The sequence below is a fragment of the Zeus faber genome (assembly GCF_960531495.2).
Source record: "Zeus faber genome assembly, chromosome: 13".
In the NCBI taxonomy this organism is placed as follows: Eukaryota; Metazoa; Chordata; class Actinopteri; order Zeiformes; family Zeidae; genus Zeus; species Zeus faber.
The window spans coordinates 7,186,434-7,209,377 of record NC_137198.1 but is presented as its reverse complement, the minus strand read 5'-3'; the positions used below and the strand labels follow the sequence as shown (position 1 = coordinate 7,209,377).

Here is a 22,944-nt window from a genome sequence, read left to right as displayed (position 1 = left end):
TAAGTTTCGAATGTAGCTGCATTTAAAATAAACTATTTTGACTCGTCATGAAGACGCAGCCCGTGTATTCCTTAACTAACTCAGCTTTTGAGACGCTGGAAGGTGTAGTTCCCCGTTTTCACAGGAGCTAGAATAGTCGATCCCCTCTGCAGCCCTGCATTGCGCTAACACAGTTAGCATGCAGAGCTGGAGTATCCCTTTAAAGGCGGGCAACATAAATTCTCTGGTCAGGATCTTTCTCCCAGGTCCCGATGGCGGTCTCCCCATCCCGAGCGGCGACTATCTGCTCAGCTTGCTGGAGCACTTGCCCTCACGGCTGCAGCCCTTGCCCCTGGTCAGGTGGAAGGCGGCGGTGCGGGCCTGCCGCCCGCAGCAGCTCTCCTGGTGGTGGAGGTAGGAGCGGCGCGGCGGCGGGGAGCCCGAGAAGCTGGGGGGTGAGCGGCTGCGGCCCTGGCAGCCGGCGCCGCCGGCACCGCCGGCGCCTCCCCCTCCGCCCCCGCCTCCGCTGCCGCGGTGTTCGTGGCGGGAGGGCGAGGAGCTGACGGAGCGCTGCAGGGAGGAAGAGCTGCGCGGCGAGGCGCTGGAGCTGCGGTGGTGGTGGTGGTGGTGGTGATGAGGGGAGCTGGTCAGGCTGCAGACCCCCGTTCGGAAGCCCCCGTGCTGGGCCGAGCGGTGGTGCAGCGGGGAGCCCCGGGAGCTATGCATCAGCTGGGCCAGGCAGCTCAGCAGGTCGGAGTCGCTGGTGCTGCCGGTGCGGATACGATAGCGCCTCAGCCTGGACAGATGGAAATTATTGCACAATATTAGTTAGAGAAGATTAGTATATTAAAATTGTACATATTATTCTTGAATATTACATTAGAAGATTAGTGCTTGAATATTTAAATTCATGTAGGGCTGACAAAAAAAAATCTGATACTAGGAATTAAATATTTTTCAATCTCTGAATCAATTTGAAAATTGTCGATACTTTGTTCAGACCTTATCGACCAATTTCCCCTTCAATTAAATATCACCAGTCACAAATTAGCTGAAATATTTAATTAGTTTCAAGCAGAATTCGTCATTTTCATTTTTTTTTTATTGTACACCAGATGGTACACTGAAAAGTTGGCAGCAATCGTCATTATGTATTAAATGTCAGTGTATCGATAGAGAAGGGTATTGTGAGATTCAGCCGAATACCGGCCCTGATCAAATTAGTGAAAGTCAGGTGTCATAACAATGAATTGTATAATAAATAAATAAATTCTCTAACATCTTAACGTCTCATTTTTATTGTCTTCATTAATTGTGAAATAATGTTCGCAGTTACCTGCCCTCCACCGTGGGGCGGCTGGGTGGTTTCCCCGGGGGCGGGCGGGGCTGGAACTGAGCAGCCAGCTGCTGGGGAGCGGGGACGGGGTTGACGGGCCGGGGGATCCTGCTCTTGCGGGACAGAGGGCTGGAGGAGGACGAGAGGGACAGGGCGTCGTCCCCCTGGCGGTCGGACCGGGAGCCCAGCAGGGAGTCCTCGTCCTGGGAGCGGTCCGAGGCGGAGGACACCTGCTCCCTGGCGAGCGGGGGGCCCATGAGGCCGCGGCGGTCCGACAGCGAGGGGGAGGCGGTGGGGGAGGGGGCGTGGCCGTGGTGGCAGGCCTTCTTCTGCAGCAGCTTCTCCTTAGCCGAGCCGGGGGGCGGGGGCTCCAGCAGGCACGAGGGCTCCAGCACAGGGATTCGGCTCCTGCGAGGCGGTGCGACGGCGGGGGAGGCGTGGTCCTGGCCGAGGGGGTCCCCCGGAAGCTGCTCCCTACTCCCTTGTTCCCTCGTCCCCCCCCCCAGTTGGAGGGGGGCGGGGGGCTCTCCCGGGGAGCCGGGAGAGTTCCCCGGGCAGTGGCTCGGCTTGGGGAAGGCTCCGTAGCTCAAGTCCGCCCCGTGGCTTCTTGGGGAGGGGGAGGGGGAGGGGGAGCGGGAGGCGTGGCCGTTGGCAAAGAAGGGGCTGCGGGGCGAGCGGGGGGAGGCGGGCGAGCGAGGGGAATGCGGCGAGCGGGGGGAGGACACCCGGCTCGGCAAGGGGCTCTGGGCCCTGCCGTGGCCGTCTCCGTTGGCCAGTGTCTCTACGGCCAGAGGGTCCGTGGGGGTGCCGGGGCGGGTGGGCACGCGCTCCAGGGCGGAGTGGACGTCCACGGCGCGGCCCTGCGAGCGCTGCGCCTCCGCCTCCGCCTCCGTCTCACCGCGCCTCTCCAGCAGGAGGCACTGCGGGGCGCTGTCCGACCCCGACTGGGAGGACAGGCCGGAGGGGCGCTGAGCCGTCAGCTGGAGGGAGGGAGGGCGGGAGGGAGGGAGGAGAGGTAGAGGAGGGATAGGAGCGGGGAGAAGAGACACGGGTGTTAGCGTTAGCGACTCGCGGCGATAAAAGAAAGGGAGTAATATTCCAAATGTCAGCGGCGGTGTTGCTGGAAGACTACAAGATGTCGAGTTGTGTTGTAGCGCTGCAGCAAGAGCCTGATGCAGAGTGTTTTTTTGGTTTTTTTTTATAGAATGGGATTTTAAAAATGGAGATTAGTTTGGCAACAGCATGCAATGCCATAGCTACCGTTATCAGACCGAAACACACAAAGTGCTATGGCAGTGTCAGTCGAGCTGTGAGTACTAAACCGGCAAGTAGGGCAGGAAACGTTCACGCAACTTCGCAGGGGGCTTCAACGAAGAGAGGGTGAGAAACAAATAGAGGGAGAGAGAGAGAAAGACAAGGAGAGAGAGGACAAAGACGATCTGAAACAAAAGAGATCATGCGACCCGTAGTCATGACTCCACATTCCAAACGCACATGCCAGACACACAGACACACACACACACACACACACACACACACACACACACACACACACACACACACACACACACACACACACACACACACACGCACACACACACACACGCACACGCACACAGAGAGACAGCCCTGAAACAACAACAGCAACACATGACACACGAGGACACTGATCTGAGCATGCTCTGTCTGGCCCTTCCTGCTTCATGGAGGGAGCGCAAGCACGCAACACAAGGAGCCAAAGCAAACAACATAACCAAAGAATACAAAATAACAAAAAAAAAAAAAAGAGAATAAAGGAAAAGGTAAGGTGAAAGCTGGCAGGTGGTGTTTGGCGAGTGATGTCACAAGAAAGGGGGCGGAGCCGATCGGACGAGGTCGGAGCGCCCGTTCTGGCTCCACGCCTCTCCGCCTTTACACTGAATCCGGAGTCAGAGATCCAGAGCTCAGAGTCAGCGGCTGCGTTAACATTTTCCTCGAACTCTTGCGTAAAATTTCGGTTCCGACACTACGATGGGAAGCCACTGTTGCTAAGCAACCGGCAAACTATCTTTATTACAACTTGGCTAAAACAAACCAAGTTACGTATATAAATCATGATGTTATGTAGTGTGAGACACAATATGGTGTCACTTTATTCAATTACAATAAATCTCTTAAAAAAAAAAAAATGATATTATTATATTCTTTGTTCAATTAATTATTTATTAATACAATAATTGATGTGATTGATTAATGTGATATTTCTTAATTTGTGCGCTCTTTGCAAACACCGTAAAGGAAGTTTTTTTAGGTCTCTCTCCTTCAAAGAAAATGGTCAATGTCCAAAGCAAACTACTCGCTATCATGTTGTTCTGTTGTTCATGCGCCACGAAATCTAGACTCATGCACTACGACGGCCACAAGGGGGCGTGGGAGCGACGTCCCACCCATCTGTCGTCGGATTCAGTGTAAAGCACGCTTCAGTGGACCTGCATGGGATCGGCTAAAATCACCTGCTGGAGCTGAGCGCGGGTGATGCGTATAACGGAGGGGAACTTGGCGTTGGCGGCGCCCGCCGGTATCACGGGCAGTTTCCTGCGCCCGGGCGAGCGGGCGGCACCGGCGCCGGGGGCGGGGGCCGACGGCAACGGGAGGGAGGCGTGGCAGGACGAGGAGGAAGAGGGGGCGCGCTCCTGCTCCCGCCGCTGCTGGTCGGCCGACTGGCTGCGGCGGATGCCCTGCGGGTGGCACTGGTGCGGGTGGGGGTCCGACAGGGTGGTGGTCAGGAGGGTGTGAGGGCTGGGGGAGCGCAGGAGGGTGGGGCTGGCTGTCCGCGCCGCAACCTCCTCGGGCAGGGACGGAGGAGAGGTGGGGAGCTGGAGAGACGAGGGAAGGAAGGAGAGAGAGAGAGAGAGAGGGAGGGAGGTGCAGAGAGGAGGGTGAGGGATAGAGGTGAGGTCAGTGAGGGAGGGAGGGAGGTAGGGACAGGAGGGAGGGCGGGGGCGGTGGAGGGGTGAGGGTTGTGGAGGAATTTGGGGGGGTTGGAATTTGCTGAGGAGTCGTAGTAATTGTGTGCTCATACACAATTGCTGGACGCTTGGTCCGTTGGTTCCGCCTGGAAGTCATTCTAGTCAAAGGAGCGCGTTGCATCACCGCCGCGCCCCCTGGTGGCCAGTGCATCCAATAACAACAGGGCGGCGTCGCCGTTTGCGAGTTTCAAACTATGCTTTGATGACCGGTCGCCAGAAGCAGTTGTCGGCATGAATACGTGTTTACAGTTTCCTGCATATTTTGGTATTTCCATATACATTAAGGCTTATTTTAGTGATGTCTGAAAAATAGAAAACACTTTTTGATCAAACAAACTTTTTGAACAAAACGTTTTTCCGCCATATTTAATGTTCTTTTATTTATATTTTTTATTTTTGTTTTCATATTTGTTGATCGTCTTTATTTATTTTTCATGTCACATTTTTTTCTTTTAGAGCTACAAAAACACGACGAGACAATTCATTCCCAGAGCATGAAGGGGTTAAAATAAGACATAGTAAGACATAAGGCGTCAGGAGCCTCCGCCTCTGTCGAGATTGAGCGCGCAGTCCACCCGATCCGTTGGGGGCGTCGCTGCGGCGAGACTTTTCGATTGAGATACGCAACACTGACGGAAAGAACTGCGTACGTCAGAGTGGTGAGGGGAGGGAAGGACGGGGGAGAAAAGATGGAGGTGGTGGGGTTTTTGTACTGCGGGGGATCGGGAGGTGGTTAGGATTAGGGAGAATATGTTCAACTCAGAGGGAGTGGCTCTGTGCGTAGGGGAAGGTCATGGGACAAGGTCAAGGTCAATTCATGCCTCTTAAATGAGAATAAAAATGCTTTACATGAAGTTAAATTAAATGTCCATTTGGGTTTTAGCTTGTTTGCTAGTTACGGGACACATTTTACCTTCATCACCCCTGACCACCACTACGTTAACACATATCATTGTCAAAGGTATTTAATGTCGGCGTAAGTTGTATTTGTTAAATCCATTTGAAAAGATAAAAAAAGGTCACCATTCATTTAACAAATACAAAGTTAAAGTACCGTTGACAAAAATAAAGTGTAACCTTAGTTGTCAATGGGACCAGGACATCATTTGAAGGTTGAAGGCCGAAAAACCCCGAAAATTGAGACAAATCTAGAAATCCAAAAATGGGTCAGTGGTAAAGTTAAATGTGTGTGCTGATCAGGAAACGCTCTAAAACCCAATTGGACACCGCGTACGGTCCTTTAATGTCTCTCAAGATCTGCTGAGCTGGAATGTGGATGCGGTAAGAATGGGGCGGTCAACAGCGAGGAAGCCACCGCCATCCTAACCGGTGCAAAAACCAAACTGGGAGCTTGGAAATAAATAAAAGACATCTAAGCAAACCGAAGCCGACCGCACAAACCAAACGAAGCAGAGGTACTGAAACAAAAAAGAAAAAAACAGCGTCTCTGAATGAGATGGCAGAAGGAACGCAAATCAAAGTGCGGTTCAAAGCTCTCTCTCCCGCCTCCTCCTCCGTGGGACGGAGCGGCACCTCCCCTCCAACAAATGCAAACAAGCCGATGAAGCACGAATAAAGCAGGAAGTCTTTGCTACAAAACAAAGCAGCACGGTGCGACTGGTAATCTTATGACATCAGCATTGCAGTTCTACGGCTACAACAACACCGGACGGATCCGTGTCGCGCAGCCTTTACCTGAGTGAGGACGCCTTCGGCCAGGGCGTCGGCGGGGCTGGTGGGGGTGACGGGCGGGAGGTTGGTGGCGGTGCCCACGCTCAGCTCCAGCCGCTCCACCTTGGCCGTCCCCGAGGAGGAGGCCAGGGTCTCCCGTTTGGCTTTGCCTGAGCTGGGGCTGGGGCTGCCCCTCCCCCAGCCGGGAGACGGCTCCCCGGGCCGCAGCACCTCCGGCTCCTCCTCGTCCTCCTCCTCCGAGGGGCTGGTGGCGGCCTTGGCCCCCGGGGACCCGCTGCCGGGTCGCTCCACCATCACCCACTCCCGAGAGTCCACGTCCTGCCTGCCGGAACTGAGGTTGAGCGCCACGAAGCCCCCGCTGCTGGCCGCCGCCTCGCCCTGCTCCGGGGAGCCGGGGGAGGCGGGCTTGGGGGAGAGGCCGCCGGGCAGGAACTCCTCGTCGTAGTGCCACACCCGCTCGGGACGTTCTCCGCCAGCCGGGAGGACCTGAGCCTGGGCCACCGGGAGCACCGCCGCCCCGCCGGCCTCCTGCTGCTTCACAGAGCTGGAAAGGCGCCAAAGGGAATAAAACTCTCTTCCTGGAACAGTCTGAGTTAATTATTCAGCCAACCAGACATGCTAACTTAATTTAATATTCTGTGATCGCTTGACTTGTTTTGTCCTCTTAATTCCTTTATATGCTGTTTCCATTGTTGGTGGCGGCTTCCGTCTTTAAAAAAGAAATGATCCGAAGAAACTTTTAAGTTTAAATTTAAAGTAGAATTGTGAATCGACAATCTTATGGATTTCCGCTTGAATAGCATTTAGAGAGCACTGGTTGTACATAATAATAATAATAATAATAATATCATTGAAATGCTGCTATTGACAAAAGCAGAAAAAACATTTGAATTAATCAGCGGAGGAACGTTTTTCGTGAACTCAAAATATGGTATTATAGTCATCTTTGAGTGGGCTCATCCAGTACTTAGTAAAAGTACATGAAACACTCAACCGAATATTTCTCTCTATATCAAGAGGAACATTTCCATATATAGAGGTCGCAGGGTGACTGACCATGCCTCCAGGAAGCGCTCGGCGCTGGGCTTGGACTCCAGGCCCAGCCTCCTCTCCAGCTCGAAGCTGTGGATGTTGCGGAGCTTCCTGAGCAGGGGCCCGTCGCGGTCCGAGGCCACGCCCTCAGCGGGCACCTTGACCGGGGACCCCAGGCTGGGGCCGGCGTAGGGGCTCTGGTGGCCCTGGTTGTTGCTGTGCTCCTCCTCCGTGGCCGCCTGCAGGGGCCGGCACATTGGTTGTAGTTAGGGCGGTACTTCCCAAACCTTTTAATATTTACGATGAAATAATCCAACGGCACTACACCACTATCCTGTTACCCACCAAAAAACATGGATATCTGCACGTATTATTGTTGTATATTATATTATCTGCTAATAGTTCTCTCTTTCAGTGTGAAACTTGAGCAATGAGCACAGAGCTGATAAATAAGGACAACTTGCAATATTTGAAAATTTCCTGTCTCTAGTTTCACCGCCTCTTTCACGTCCCCAATCACATATTCAGAAAACAGAAATGTAGTTCTGATAAAAATAAATAAATAAATAAATAAAAACAGCCCCACTGCAGTGCATCACGGGAGTGAACCATTTTTCATCATCATGGGAGTGAAGCCTACCTTCCAGACGGCGGTCCGGACGCGGTTGCGGTTGCGGTCCAGCTCCTCCCAGACGTCGGCCTCCTGATTCCGCAGCGCCAGCAGAGGGGAGCCCGGCAGGCGCTCCGGGGGCGGGTTGTTCTCGCCGTCGCTGAGCTGCTCGTCCTGCAGAACCTCGTCCGTGTTCTCCCTCAGCAGGTCGCCGGGGATCAGAGAGGCATTCGCCATCCTGGAGGGCAGGAAATACACACTTACCCATGGTGGAAAATACTCGGCAGAGGACTTCTGGAGCACTCTAAAAGTCTAAAAGTTTGGTTAAAAATACTTTATATAATAATTTACTTGGACTTTGGCTTATTTGGCTAACCTAACTTGCTAACTTGTTCGTGCATTTCTTGAAAGGTGCTTATGAATTAAATTTTTTTTGGTTCGTTTTTTAACTTTTAGTTATAATTATTACCATTTTAATTTACAAAAGAAATTGCACTGCATTAGAAAGAAAACACCGAATGCCAAAACCTTTCAAAAGCTAACCTAACTTGCATCCTTGGGTATACATTTAAGTTGTTATAATACTAATAATAATAATAATAATAATAATAATAATAACTACCACTACTAATATTATTTCAAAATAATTATTTACAAAACAAATTAATTTATAAATTAAAAAAGAAAATTGCATGAGAAATTAAATGAAAAAGTAAGTATTTTTGAAAAAAATTTGAATTGAAAAAATCCACGAAAGCTAGATGGAACAACAGGCGCGTGTGTGTGTGTGTGTGTGTGTGTGTGTGGCACTATGCACCCCATGTGAGCGGGCGTGAGGCGGGTGTGGTGCTGCGGCGTGGAGGCGCTGGCGGTGATGGTGAGCGAGCCGTCCGGGGCCGTGCGCTCCCAGTCGTACAGGTCGTTCTCCACCACGTTGTAGATTTTCATGCTGTTGTCAAACACCGACATCAGCAGCTACAGCGGGACGGAAGAAGAACAACAATCAGACGACATGATCAACAATTTCAATAGATAGATAGACGGACAGAGAGACAGACAGACAGACAGACAGACAGACAGATAGACAGATAGACAGATAGACAGATAGATAGATCATGAAGAATGACAATATATGGGAAAATGTGAAAATATTCAATAAACCTAACTCTTGTACACAAATAAAAATATGGAAAAATACACTAAATATAATGACAAACAACACATATCACATAAAAATAACAGAAAAACAATAACAGATTAAAAAAATTAAAGATACCAAAAAAGTAACTTATTAAATAAACAGTGAATCATAGTGATAAATATGACAATATCACATTCAACTGACACTCTTCAACAAAAATAAACCCTATATTTAATTTAGAAAAAGAATTTTTTTTCTCAGCATGTTTTTTTTCTTCCACATATTGTGTTATTATTATAAAGCGTGGGGTCAGTACCAGGTAGTCAGGCTTAGTGAAGTAGTCCAGGCTGGAGATGTGGTCCAGGAAAACACCAAATTCAGCAGGAAGATGTTTGAGCATCAGCCGGTGGTCGTACGTGTCCTTCAACTTCCCCACGTGCTCCTGGAGACGTCAACACACACACACACACACACACGTGACGACACAGGTCCACACACACACAGACACACGCACACACACGCACACGCACACACACACACACAGACAGATAGACAGACACACACACACACACACACAGGTCAGCACACACACACACAGGTCAGCACACACACACGCACACGCACACACAGACACAGACACACACACACACACACACACACACACACACACACACACACACACACACACACACACACACACACACACACACACACACACACACACACAGACAAAGACGGCCGTCCTCACCTTGTCCTTGATCTTCCTCCATGGCAGCTGTCCAACCATGAACTCCACCAGCATGTAGAAGAGGGACCACAGGTCGTCATGGCGACCCATCTCCTGTAGGACGATCCCGGATTAATAACACGTCGGCGTCCGAACACACGACGCACGTCAATGAAGTGTGAAGGGTTCCAGCCCCCCCCCCCCCCCCCCCCCCGCACTGACCTTGTTCTTGTGAGCGTTGACCGATGCGTAGCGCACGGTTCCCCTGAACCCGGCCACCGGGCGCGGCTGAGGCACAGGGAGAAGCATTAATGACATATGTTATATATAATATTCATCAACTAAACATTCATGAATAATATTATATAAGGCTATACTATAGTATGCTACATTCTATTATTACCACATCAGCACATCATTATAATACGTTATTGCATTTTATACTCTACGTCATATTATATGATACTTTCGTCATTATGATACCACCCGTAGTATATTCTTTACATTACTATATACTTCATCATCCTTCTATAATCACCGGATTGATACTTCCTGTAATGCTGCTCGTGAAACTCACAACTAGTGCTGCTAGTTACACTGTGAAACAAATCAATCAAAATGATCGAAAGTAAATACCCCATAAAATGAAGAAAAGGTGTATTCTATCGTTGAGGATTCGTTATTATTCCGTCATTGATTGATTGTCATGGTTTGGATTATCATATGATAACAGCGGTGTAGGTTTTGTTTGAACATTGGGTCTGGGGCTCCTCCCCCAGGAAGTTCTGAGCGTCAAACACTTCCTTTCCTGCCTTCTGGTGAATTGATTGACACGCACCACTTTGTGCCTTTTCCTTGTTTATGGTGGAAATGACTTTATTCTAAAAGTCCTCTGCTTCTCCCATGTTTTTATTTGGGGGGCGCAAATGAACGTGTTCTAAATATGGGAGGGGGCGTATCCCCTGCGTCCTCCCGGAAATCTGAGCCTATGCATATGAACCAATATGCATTTTTCATTCATGACATCATGACATCTGGTGATTTTTGATCGGACCAACTATTTCAACCGGCCACCTGCCAGCAAATATACTTATCGCGGGGAGGACTTTTTATTTCTTTTAAACCGAGGGGGCGTTTTCAGAAATATCCGTATACATGTGGACTCAGTAAACAGTTGGAGATACTCACAGGTCGAACCTCCTGGCACGAGTTGGTGAACTGGCGCGCGAGGCCAAAGTCCAGCATGTAGCAGGTCCTGCAGGTGCTGGGGAAGCGGCCCATGGCAAAGTTGGACTAAAGAACAACAAGAGCAACAACAGCGGAGCGATTACACATACATTACACATAGGTACACACACACATGCACAAATAAATGATTTACATCTGAATTAAAATGTTTGGAAGATGGAAGAACAAAACAAAACCAAAATAATCGCCTTGAGTGACCAATTACTTAAAGTGATTTCGGGCAACATTCCAGTGCTCTTATTGAGACGAGTGCGCGGTAAGTGCAGCGGTTGGCCGAAAAGAAAATCAAATAAAATCTGGAACTGGCAACATCACAAGCAGTCCATAATACAAATTGAATGAGGCGAAGAAATTGAGTAATACGCGGTGCACCTAGAATATATTTATATATATATTTATAATTTTACTGTGTCTTTATGTAATACTCATAGAAGGTTTGGAGAGCCCATCCCAACAGAAGAAATGAAGGCTTGCGTTAAACGGAGTAATATAGACTATCTGTGCAATCTGTTTGAGCACTACGTAATTACATGGTTCAGCATTCTACACCCAACAGTGAAAATTATTTGGCAAATGACTTGAATGAAGTGAATTTATGAGCAATAATTCAAAATAAATGATTTGCTGAGGAATGAGATTGACTACAGTGGAAAAAAAGAACGATTGTGATCCTTCAAAGTCTAAACAGATGACCCAAATCTGAAACGAGTATAGTGTAATATTGACTTATTTTTATTAAGTGCATTTTACTTGTTTGCTTTGCTTTTATTGTTGCAATTTGACGTCCTTCTATTAATGTAAAGCACTTTGAGTTGCATGTCATGTATGGAAGGTGCTATAGAGTGGAGTACAATTATTATTATTATTATTATTATTATTATTAAAAATAATAATAATAATAATAATCATAATACTACTACTACTACTACTACTACTACTACTACTACTACTACTACAACAAGTAATAATAATAATAATAATAATAATGATAATAATTGTTATCCCTGACTCACCGGCTTTATGTCGCGGTGCAGGAACCCCACTGAGTGGATGCTCTCGATGGCCTCCAGGATCTGGCGCCCCAGTCGCAGAGTGGTGCTGACACTGAAGGTGCCCCGGCTCATGCTCCGCCGCAGGTCGGCCAGGTTACGGCCCTGGGAGGCCGGAAGGAAGGAGGGAGGGGGGGGGGGGGGGGAAGGAGGGAAGGAAGGAAGGAAGGAAGGAAGGAAGGGAGGAAAGAACCCCATCAGAGGGACTTAGTGCCAATTTTAATATTTCTCACATTTCAATGGCCATCGTTTTGTCATGAAAGAAAATGTCATCGTCTATATTGTCTATATTATCTACAGTCTACATTGACTTTTTACATTTTATAGTCAAAGCCTGCGTCTTGATTAACTTTAAAAAGTAGACAGGACTTAAAAGATGTTTTACTTTTACATTGTCAAATAGTAGAATGTCTTCGTTGGATTCTTTCATGTAGGATTTTGGATTTAGATCCTTATACAGGTGGAGTATAAATATTAAGACTGTTGTTGCCTATTATGGACTGCTGTTGTGTTAGGATCATTAGTACTATTATAACCTTTATTAATACTGTTTTTATGGACTGCTGTTATATTAGGATCATTAGTACTATTATAACCTTTATTAATACTGTTATTATGGACTGCTGTTATGACTGTATCACACTTTGACTGTTGTTAAAGTAGTAATGCTGCAATACTGTAACTGTACTTACTGTAGAATAACTGACACCTGCCATATCGGACTCACTGTGTGTTCATTCTTATCTCCGGGGATAATAATAATAAAGTGATAACCTTGTCTTATCTGAAGGTATTTAAAATTCACCCGAACTCACCTGGAGCTCCATCACCACGTAGTTGAAGCGGTCGTTGCGGCCGCATCCCACGAAGCGACACACGTGGTCCTTCCCTGGGAGGAGACAGAGCATCCCCTAATCAGGAGACTTCGATGGGCCATCGTAGTCATTTGTACCAAAGGAGATGACGAGCTGTGTGAATCATGATGATGATGATGATGATGATGATGATGATGATGATGATGAATGTGTTTACCTATTGGTGTTTATTACTTCACAGTGGCTACAGTCTGTTGTCCTTCCTTCACCAGCGACAGCTCCCCACATGAGCACCCCACTGATTTATAATGCACAATGCAGTGTGTGTGTGTGTGTGTGTGTGTGTGTGTGTGTGTACGTGCGTGCGTACGTGTGTGTGTGTGTGCTCATGTACGTGTGTGCGTGCGTGTGTGTGTGTGTGTCTGTCTGTCTGTGTCTGTGTCAGTGTGTGTGTGTGTGTGTGTCTGTGTCTGTGTCTGTGTGTGTGTGTGTGTCTGTCTGTCTATCTGTCTGTTTCTGTGTGTGTCTGTCTGTCTATCTATCTGTGTCTGTGTCTATGTGTGTGTGTGTGTCTGTCTGTCTATCTGTCTGTGTCTGTGTGTGTGTGCGTGTGCATGTCTGTGTGTGTGCATGTCTGTCTGTGTCTGTGTCTGTGTGTGTGTGCGTGTGCATGTCTGTGTGTGTGTGTGTGTGTGTGTGTGTGTGTGTGTGTGTGTCTGTCTGTCTGTCTGTCTGTCTGTCTGTCTGTCTGTCTGTCTGTCTGTCTGTCTGTCTGTGTGTGTGTCTGTCTGTGTCTGTGTGTGTGTCTGTCTGTCTGTCTGTCTGTCTGTCTGAGTGTGTGTGTGTGTGTGTGTGTGTGTGTGTGTCTGTGTGTGTGTGCGTGTCTGTCTGTGTCTGTGTGTGTGTGTGTCTGTCTGTCTGTGTCTGTCTGTCTGTGTCTGTGTGTGTGTGTGTGTGTGTGTGTGTGTGTGTGTGTGTGTGTGTGTGCGCGTGTGCACGTGCTCCGGTCCCAGAGGACCTTGCTGCATTGGCAGGCTGGTGGCTGCAGCCACGCCCCAGCAAACCCCTCCCAGTGAACAGTGTCCACCCTTCACAGATCGATGCAACCTTCTACCAACACCCGTGATGTCTCCCAATGAATCATGTGGGTGCAAAAATGATGGCACAATAAAAAAAAAAGTATTAATTTAAAAAGGGAGAAAAGTGGATGCAGCTTCCAGCGAACTGTTAATTCAAGGAGTCTGCTGCAGTATTTCAGCTTCTTCCAACGGTCAAACAAATTGCAAACTAATTCTTTGGAAATTGCTTGTTTATAATTTATTACATTATAGCCATTTATGTCAGGCTTGCAGCAGACCTTCAGCAGACTACTACAAGGCTACTGCAAGACTACCACAAGGTTACTACAAGGCTAAAAGGCTACTACTGGGCTATTATTAAGGTATTACTAGGCTACTACAAGGCTACAACTGAGCTTCTACAAGACTACTACAAGGTTACTACTAGGCTAAAAGTCTACTACTGGGCTATTACTATGTAATTACTAGGCTACTACAAGGCTACTACGTGGCTAAAACTAAGCTTTTACTATGCTTCTACTAGACGACTACTAGGCTACAACAAGACTACTACAAGGCTACTACTAGGCTAACAGGATACTACTGGGCTACTACTATGGTATAACTAGGCTACTACAAGGCTACTACTAGGCTACAACTGAGCTTCTCTTAAGCTTCTACTACACTGCTACCAGGCTCCTACTACTAATAGGCTACTAGCATTAGTAACAGAGAGGCAAAGAGAAGGAGGTGACTCCAACAAAGCTGTGGAGTCCTTCTCAATATGGACGTCAGAATGGCTCAATGTACTTTGTGGTTAAAAGGCTGAAGTCCCAGAATAAGTGAGGAGAAATGGCGAGTGGCTGTGGCAGCCTGGATAATCACATGTCACGTTTTGCCAAAACCCGGTTTACATCTCCAGCTATTGGTGCCAAAACGAGTTGTTTGTAAAAAAAAAAAAAAAAAAAGGGGGCGAAGGCACCGACCGCGGCCTCCGGAAGCGAGCGGCTGCAGCGTGGAGCGATGAATGTTTAACAGCGCAGAAAACGGCCCTCCAAGGTTTTCTGGTCGTCGTTTTATTTTCTGAAAGTGGGCGGGGGGGCACTCGTTCTTTGGGTGGGTGTGAGGGTGGGGATGGTCCGGGCGGTGTCGGGTTTCTTCCCCATCCCCTCAGGACGAGAGAGAGAGAGAGATAGAGAACCATGATACTACAGGCCGAGGCCATTAGACGGAAAACCGGATCCAGAACATCGACCCAACGCGCAGAGGAAAAACAGAAAAAAAAATATATATATATATATATAAATAAAAAAACCTGAAGGACGGAGGGATGAGGAGGAAGGAAAGTAAACAATCTATCTATCTATCTATCTGTCTGTCTGTCTGTCTGTCTGTCTGTCTGTCTATCCATCCATCTATCTATGTATCTATCTATCTATCAATCTGTCTGTCTATCTATCTATCCATCTATCTGTCTGTCTGTCCATCGGTCCTTCTATCTATCTATCCATCCGTCCGTCCGTCCGTCTGTCCGTCCGTCTGTCTATCTATCCATCTATCTATATATCTATCTATCTATTTTATCTTTCCCATGTAATTGTTCTATTTTAATATCTACGTGACATGTGACAACCGACGGCAAAGCATCGAAATTCCCCGCGGGCTTCGGCTGGAGTCCCGAAAGGCGGGTCAGGAACACTCCAAAGAGGTCCGGATCTGACACCGAGGTGGGGGCCTGCTTAATTGGGACAGGAGGCCGCCTGTCTGTCTGTCTGTCTGTCTGGGGGGGGGGGGGGGGGGGGGGTTGAGGAGTCGCTTCCCCGGCGCCGTTTGCCGCTCACTGTGCGCGTTTACCGAGGGAGGGACCCAAAAACTCCTGGATGACAAAAGATAAACGGGATCCGATCGACGGCGCCGACCCGCGCGGCGGCAGAGGGAGGGCGTGTCGGGGCATCGATCCCAGAGCGCGCAACCCGATGCGAATCCGTTTCCGCTTCCCTCCTTCCCTCCACCGCCCACTCACCCTGGAGCTTCTTGAGCACGGCCACCTCCATCTTCAGGACCTGTTTGGGCTGCTGGGCCGACTCCACCTTCAGCGCCACGCTGACCCGGGTCAGCAGGTCCAGGGCCTCGTAGATCTCCCCGAAACCCCCACCCCCGATCTTCTTCACCTGGAGGCAGCGCAGAGAGAACAAAACATGAAGAAAAAAATCCAATATCCATCTTTCCATCCATCCATCCATCTATCCATCCATCTATCCATCCATCCATCCATCCATCTATCCATCATCCATCCATCTATCTATATCAGTGTTTTTCAACCACTGTTTCATTGCACACTCAATGTGCCTTGAGAGCTTGCCAGGTGTACTGTCAACATTTTTCAAATTCCACTTATATGGAATGGAAATGAGCTCTTGTGTTGCAAGATCAAAATTGCAAGGCTGTACTAATCCATCGACTCGGTCGGTTCCAGACGGAATAGGGGATCCAGCAGAAACGGGTGTCACTCTGAGCGTGGGGGCTATCGGTAGCAACGGAAGGTTTGACTTTATTTTTGAGATTCGGTCCTTGAGCCACTCAAAAAAAAGATTATAGTTCAGCTCGGTTCAGTTGGTGTAGGGCGTGGTCAAGGAGGAGGAGTAGTCGGCTTGTCGCTCCGAGTTGTGAATGTGATTGACCAGAACCATGCAAAGAGTAAATAAGTCACATTCACTTTGAATTATGCCAAATGCTTCGGCCTGTTTTCCCCTCGACTTTATTTTATTCCTCAAGTGATTCTTTTCGGCTTGTGAGTCGACTCGCTCGCCCACTCTTTTTGCCGGAGTGACTCCCAACTCCTGAGTCATTGAAAGGATTTGTTCCCTGCGATCGCTCACGACTCGGGTCTTGCATTACTGTTTGTCGGCCAAAACAGTTCTGCACGTTCCTGACGTTTTTTTAAGAGGTTAAAAAGGACAGTGGTGTAGTGCCTTAACATTAAATCAGCTTCAACTAGCAGATGCACACAGGGAACTTGACTTGGTGCATAAAGGGTTAATAAAATAAAGGCGTGAACATTGTCGCACTTGATTGTTTTGTGTTGTTAAACACTGCGTTGAGCTATTTAACATTGTTCTTCGCGGACGGCCCCCATTCAGAGAATTCACACACTGGTCGTAGTGAGAATTGATTCCCTCTAAGCTCCCATGTGTCCTTCACTGTACTCCAGCAGACACAGACACACACACACACACACACACACACACACACACACACACACACACACACACACACACACACACACACACACACACACACACACACACACACACACACACACACACACACACACACGCACGCTAGCAGCTAAAATTGAAGGATTATCTGCAGCGTGGTTACATAACGATGTTCCTCAGAAGGAAGGAGGCTCACATGGCACCCGAGCGGCAGAGCCCTGGGGTGCTGCCGCCTATAGCTCCAGCACCGCCACGAATAGCCGCACGGGCTATTTTAGGACACACTCCCTGACAATGCTGCGGCAGCAATTCCGGGACAAGGAGAGAAGACCCCAAACCGTCCTAGAAGTTTGGAAACCCCTGAGATCCGGTGAGGAGAAGGACGCGAGGGAAGCCATTGTTTTGGACCGAAGCAGACAGAGAAGGTGTTGTGCGGGGACTGAGGCGGGATCCGGCAGCGACGGGGTCAGAAAAACACACAAAGGCCCCCTTTGTCGTTATTGAGGCAAACGCCACTCACCACTTTCCATCGCTCCTTGACCAGGGCCAGGACACTCAGGATGTCGGCCTGCTCCCCTCCTCCGCTCATCCCTTCACTGGACGGACCGCCGCTCTCACAGCCCTACAACATGCGGCCTCGGACCGGGCCGGGCATCTGGGATGAGGCGCTGCTGGAGAACCCTGCAGAGGAACAACAGACACACAAAAGCCCTGCTCAGCACCGGGATAAGGCATCAGGCGCCGTCATGTAGAGCTCCGCCGTTCAACACTCGTTGTTTTGCTGCGCATCACACCCGCCTATTCGTTTAGAGCCGCCAGAGTCCAAGGAGGACTACTGAAGAAAATTGGCAACCCAAGAAAAGGCTATCAGATGTAAGAAAGAGAGTGTCCATGTTCAAGTAATCTCCTTGCTTCAAGGGGTCCTGATGTTCCTAGAGCAGGGCTTGGGGCTGCAGCTGCCACACCTGCTGCTAGCAGCTGTCCTCCGAGACAAACGTCCATTCAGCTCGTCAACTCCACCAACTGATATAGGAATGCACTTCACAAAGCACAGAGAGCCAGATTAAAAAACAGTATGAAGTTGCCCTGCAAAGGCTTTCATCTCAGGAGCACATGTACAGCCAAACCTCTAATACTTGTATGACAGAAGTAGTGGTGTCTATTTTCATATTCGTCATAATGCGCATACATCTCAATCATGCTGAAAATGCTTTATCCCTGCTCCTTTCAGGGTGTAGTACATAGTATTTAGTATTATAGCTTAGAGTATCTCTCCTAAAGGGACCAAAATGTATAATTTAGGCCTACCTTGAGCTTACAGTACGGCCGATTATGTAAGTCGACAGCCTAGTAATTGGTTCTTTGTCCACAGCTCTTTGTGAACATCAAAGCTCCATTCGATTCCCAAATCACCAATTTAGAAATATTGTCCAAGTTGCAGCTCTACGCGTATCGTGACTGCAAATCGGAACGCCTTGCTAAAACGCACTTCAATTTGCGTGTGTCTGCGGCCCTCGACGCTCCTCTCGGATAAAGCGCCGGGGTGTTCTGACATCAAGGCTCAAGCAGAGTTTCCTCGGGAAACGCGGTGCCTGTGTTCCTGTCTTACGCAACGCTCGTGTTGATAACCATCTCCCAGGAGGAGGGCTCGCGCCGGGAGGCCCCGTCCATCCTGACATCAAAACACACGTAAACAAACACAATTGCACGTCGCCGTCCTGCCGGGGGCGCCGGCGGTTACGCAACCGGGCCTACAGAGCGCGATTTGGTTGCGGGGCATGAACCCGACAGCAAGGGCGCCATCCATCCCCACCGTGCACCTTGGCGGGGCCGGGAGCCACGCTGGCAAGGGCAAACGTGGCCTGACTGAAGGGAAATGAAAGAGACGGGGGGAATGTGACACGCGGATGAGTCTCTGGAGTAAAGAGGCCTCGATGCAGCGGTCCGCCACTCATCTCTCAGGGAACACTGAACTGGACAAGGACGGGATGAACTCAGTGGTCCCCGAAACTGGATGGATGGCGTGTACTTTGCCTCATACTGGTCTTAGTCTGCAGCAGTCTGTGCGCACTTGTCATCAACAGCAGTCTTTTGGTGTGAGGCGGTCAGAGATTCTAGTCGCTTGCCCAGTCTGAAAACCAAGCACGCTTAATTGGGAGTAATTAGTCCGAGCTCATGCAGTGCGTGACGCCCGGCCACGTGATTTATGTCACAATGATTGACGGACTACATTATTTGGAACAGCCTACGACAAAGGATCATCCAAAGTCCGTCCAGCTCGTTTTGATTTGCTAAATCATGTCGTGCGCGCACCCCTACAAGTGACTCAACGCTACAGACAACGAAGTATTGTTACTCGGGGGGAAAACAATATTTATTTTATTCAAAAAGGTTGCAGAGCTTGTGCATTAACACCGAAAACATGAGCTGAACCAGTTCCGTTCCTTTAAGTTGGGCCTATTCTCGCTTGTGAAGGAAAAACAAAATATTAGTGGATTGCCATGCCAAGAAAGTGCAATAATTGTTTTTGTCAACGACTGGAAAATCAATGTTTTCCACTTGTTTAGGTAGCATCTGGGGGATATCATCAGATACCATCAGATACCCTCAGATACCTTTGGCAATAACCATGATGTCTGGCGGTGTACTGCAAATACATGGGGAAAGGTCCAAATCATACCCCAATTGATGATGACATAATAAACGGTGCAAAACAATATCCTACTGCCAAAAATCCTTCTAAAGCGTTAAAATAGTTATATTATTGCATTAAAAATATGTATGCGGATGTAAAAGCAGCAGTGAATAATTCTCTGCCGCGAGCATCACACTGGGACTTCAAGGTCATCCAATATGTCGTTTCGTTGTTTCAAGAGTTTGTTCTGTATGCTGTTCTCTGTTCTCTCAGCTAAAACCTCAACAGAGTAGGGACATTATGGAATTTCCTCAAAATCCATGCATGTAGGTAGCGGGAGGCCTATTCCACATATCCTCACGTGTCGATATAGTTGGGAAATGACGCAGCCGAGCAAGAGAGGCTAAAGGAGGGCAGGGAATGCTTTTTGAGATTGGAGTTTCATCCCACTTGGACTCAGCAAGATACAGCCACATAACCCACCAAAAACACCATGCATGCATGCAACACACACACACACACACACACACACACACACACACACACACACACACACACACACACACACACACACACACACACACACACACACAGACAGAGAGTGACTAATCGCAAACCTCGCAGAGAGTGAAGCCTGGCACCGCTCAACCTCTTCCTCCGCCACCTCCTTCATGTAAGTCATTATTGAATGAAAAATAAAGGAAATACCACACACAAAAAGAGGCGGCATGTTTCTGTCTCATCGTGAATCATGCTTTTCTGATCCGGGCATCTCCATGGCGACTACAGTGCAGTGCCAATTTCATTTGCTGACCGCAGCCAGAAGTCGCCGCCTGCATCTTTTGCCCGGCTGGAAAAGTGCAACTTCATGGCTGGATATCAATGAGCAACTGCCTGCACGTAGTCCTACGTCTGGCTCTGAAACCACTTTTAGACCTATCATCTTAGCACATGTTGACCAGAATCAGAATGGGTTTGTTCTGCCAAGTGCGGATTGGTACATTTCTACAGAAGATTATCCCTTTTTAAAGCTTAACAGTCTGAAAAAATAAAATAAAACAGAATAAAAAGTAAAGTAAAAAAAGTAGCCAAACATACACAAATAGATGAAAAATACATAGTCAATTATATAAACACATACGGAGAATTCTATGCTATGTATTTATTTATTTATTTGTATTTATGAATTTGTTATGTTTTATTGTTTTTCTTATCTTTTAATGTTTAACTTTGTCTTTTAAATCTTTTTTAATTATACTTTCTATGAAGCACTTTGAGTTGCATCTCCTCTATGAGTTGGGCTATACTTACAAAGTGTGTTTGTATTTTTGATGGTTACAATTGTCTATTTCTTTCGATTGCATCGGCTTGCAGTCACGTATTAAAACGCAAGCACCAACAATACCCCAAACCGCCCCACACCGCCTTCGTCCCCAGTTCACTTTAATCAAATTCATTAGTCGGTGTGTGGCCGGGCCAAGTTGTCAAAAAGTGAGCCGTGCCGATCTGTTAGTTGAAAGGGGACAGCTCTATGCAGAGCGGGCCCTGGAGAGGAGCCAGCGTGGGGAGGCCCTGTTCTCAGCATGGCTGCAAGGGCCACAGTCTGGACCGGCTGGCGTGGCGCACTGGCTGAGTTGTTAGTAAATAAAGATCAGCATCCATGTGTGTGTCCATTTGAAACAGTTCAGGTTGTTCTGTCAGCGATTTTTCCACTAAAATCTAAATCGATCTAAATTATATTCTATCACATTTTTCTCAGTCCATTAATACTGTACTGTATGTATCTAATATAATATCACCTACTGTATAACAGTGGTTCTCCATGTGGGGTTCGTTGACCCCCAGGGATCCTTCAAGAGGTTCCAGGGGGTCCACAGCAAGATGATTAATAGTTCAACTTCAGTTATTTTATTTATTAAGACCCTAGCACCATTAGAGAATGTAAAGCAATGACTGTTTTGATCCTTGCTCCACTGTTATCTCCCAAACGATAGTATAGACCGGTGTGGAAGTTTGGATTTAATCATATACAACAATAACAATCTTCTCAGATTGGGGGTCTGTGGCCTTGTGCGAATCAAATTGGGGGTCCTTGATATGAAAAAGGTTGAGAATCACTGACTGCTGAATACAGTTGAGGATGAGGAACATACAGCAACACATAAAACATGTACCATAGGTAGGGTACCATCACAATCATTACATTTTAGTTGACAATTAATTATCAAACAATTTATTGCGATTAACAATTGAGCCTCTCACTTATAAGCAGATGCATGAGGATAATCGAGGAGAGGTAAGTGGTTGTGGTAATAATGTGTAGCAATATGTAGACATAATGTGCAGTAATAATGTGAAGTACTAATGTGTGGAAGTATTCATGTGCAGGAACAAGGTGCAGTACTAATGTGTAGTAATAATGTGCAGTAATAATGCGCAGTAATAATGTGCAGTACTAATGTGCAGTACTAATGTGCAGAAGTATTCTTGTGCAGCAACAATGTGCAGTAGTACTAATGTGAAGTACTGATGTACAGTAATAATGTGGAGAAGTATTCATGTGCAACAATGTGCAGTACTAATGTGCAGTAATAATGTACAGTACTATTTTGCAGAAGTATTCATGTGCAGCAACAATGTGCAGTCATAATGTGCAGTACTGAAGTGCAGTACTAATGTGCAGTAATAATGAGCAGTAGTAATGTGCAGAAGTATTCATGTGCAGCAACAATGTGCGGTACTAATGTGCAGTACCAATGTGAAGTACTAATGCGCAATAACAATGTGCAGTACTAATTTGCAGATGTATCAATGTGCAGTACAAATGTGCAGAAGTATTCACGTGCAGAAACAAGGTGCAGTACTAGTGTGTGGCACCGATGTGCAGTACTAATGTGCAGAAGTATTCATGTGCCGAAACAATGTACAGCACAAATTTGGTGTGATAATGTGCAGTTATAATGTGCAGAAGTATTCATGTGCCGAAACAATGTACAGCACATTCTTGTGCAGTAACAATGTGCAGTAGTACTAATGTGAAGTACTGATGTACAGTAATAATGTGGAGAAGTATTCATGTGCAGCAACAATGTACAGCACAAATGTGATGTGATAATGTGCAGCTATAATGTGCAGAAGTATTCATGTGCAGCAACAATGCGCAGTACTTATGTGCAGTAATAATGTGCAGTTGTAATGTGCAGCAACAATGTGCAGTATTAATTTGCAACAACAATGTGCAGTAGTAATGTGCAGTACTAACGTGCAGCAACAACGCGCAGTACAAACGTGCAGTAATAATGTGCAGCAACGACGCGCAGTACAAACGTGCAGTAATAATGTGCAGTAGCAATTATCAGTCATAAATTGCGGTCCTGATGTGCGGCAGCAATGTGC

The 22,944-nt window shown here is 47.6% G+C and overlaps 1 protein-coding gene across 1 annotated transcript; it reads right to left on the bottom strand.

Moving 5' to 3' along the window:
* Window positions 1-279: 279 nt before the first annotated feature.
* On the bottom strand, window positions 280-17,502 carry ttbk2a (tau tubulin kinase 2a; the record flags this gene model as incomplete). Its single annotated transcript, XM_080011900.1, has 15 exons — window positions 280-775; window positions 1,316-2,295; window positions 3,808-4,170; window positions 6,019-6,559; window positions 7,072-7,286; window positions 7,688-7,895; window positions 8,475-8,632; window positions 9,115-9,240; window positions 9,547-9,639; window positions 9,748-9,813; window positions 10,714-10,818; window positions 11,787-11,927; window positions 12,638-12,711; window positions 15,719-15,866; window positions 17,434-17,502. 15 exons carry the CDS (start codon window positions 17,500-17,502, stop codon window positions 280-282), a joined length of 3,783 nt encoding a protein of 1,260 aa, XP_079868026.1.
* Between the last annotated feature and the right edge of the window lie 5,442 nt (window positions 17,503-22,944).